This window comes from Lottia gigantea (genome assembly GCF_000327385.1).
Source record: "Lottia gigantea unplaced genomic scaffold LOTGIsca_7900, whole genome shotgun sequence".
Taxonomy (NCBI): Eukaryota; Metazoa; Mollusca; class Gastropoda; family Lottiidae; genus Lottia; species Lottia gigantea.
In genome coordinates, this window is record NW_008710632.1 from 163 (window position 1) to 1,612 (window position 1,450).

Below are 1,450 nucleotides of genomic sequence, written 5' to 3' on the forward strand. Positions count from 1 at the left end.
TAAAAGTGAACTTTCAAGTTTTTCTATGGTTTTATTCCGTATTTCATCACATTCTATATCCAGTGTTTCATGATCTTTGTGTTGTTTAAATATACACTTAAAACACAATCCCACATTACAATTATTACAGTAATAATCCACCTCCCTCCTTTGGTGGTTGGGGCATTTCGGTAGTGTTGTTGAGGAAGGTTGGTCTCTTATTTGTGTTATATGATTGGATATAAGTTGAAAGTTGGTAGTAAACTCATTAGCACCACGCTTTGGAATTTGAACTTTCTGCTGACAGGTGGGACAAGGGAATGTCTCTGTTTTATCACCGATCAGTCTTTTAACACAATTCAAACAGAAAGTGTGTCCACATGGTAAAATCTTTGGTGAAATGAAATTTTCAAAACATACAGAACATTCTAAAGAGATACTCACTGAAGCTGTGGCCATTTTATTCTTATAAAACACAATAAAGATGTCTTGGCTGAAAATAAATCATTTAGGTATAAAACACACTGGAGATGTCCTGGTTGAAAATAGAATATTCAGGTATAAAACACACTGGAGATGTCCTGGTTGAAAATAGAATATTCAGGTATAAATCACACTGGAGATGTCCAGGTTGAAAATAGAATATTCAGGTATAAAACACACTGGAGATGTCCTGGTTGAAAATAGAATATTCGGGTATAAATCACACTGGAGATGTCCTGGTTGAAAATAGAATATTCAGGTATAAAACACACAGGAGATGTCCATATTGAAAATAGAATATTAAGGTATAAAACACACTGGAGATTTCCTGGTTGAAAATAGAATATTCAAGTATAAAACACACTAGTGATGTCCTGGTTGAAAATAGAACATGCAGGTATAAAACACACTACAGGTGTCCTTGCTGAAAATAGAACATGCAGGTATAAAACACACTAGAGATGTGGGTGAAACGTATTCTATGGAAATATCAGGAAATATTTGATGAAGAAGTTGTAATTTGTTGACTGTCATCAACAAGCCTGATGTATATTCACGTTATAATATACTGGTTTAGATTTCTAAAATGGATTGTTGGTAACGGCTCCATAGAAACTAAATTGACCTTAACCATTAACGTGTCTACCCCTAGTTTAAATAATAACACCACAAGTAGACGGACCCTTAGAATTGAAAATAGAAATAGCTAGCTATTATAATATTGAGTAAGGTTTCACATACTTCAGTTCAACATGCATGACTTCGCCTCAACACAGATGCATAGAAAACGGTCCCCTGTAAAATAACCATTGGGATCAGTCAATCAATAGCTGTGAATATAAAATACATATTATTATATTTACGCCTGATATTATATTGGTATATTTAATATATGAACACCACAATTGAATAAGGTACTAACAACACCAACCAGTCTGATGTAAAGCCCAGCGTTGTACGAATAATCACAAATATACTAGTTTTAAAT

The 1,450-nt window shown here is 33.7% G+C and overlaps 1 protein-coding gene across 1 annotated transcript; it reads right to left on the reverse strand.

Moving 5' to 3' along the window:
- Positions 1-252: 252 nt before the first annotated feature.
- Positions 253-411, reverse strand: LOTGIDRAFT_71142 (hypothetical protein; the record flags this gene model as incomplete). The annotated part of the gene is made up of 1 exon (XM_009066771.1): positions 253-411. A coding segment is annotated over one exon (159 nt), but the record flags the coding sequence as incomplete, so codon positions are not given.
- Between the last annotated feature and the right edge of the window lie 1,039 nt (positions 412-1,450).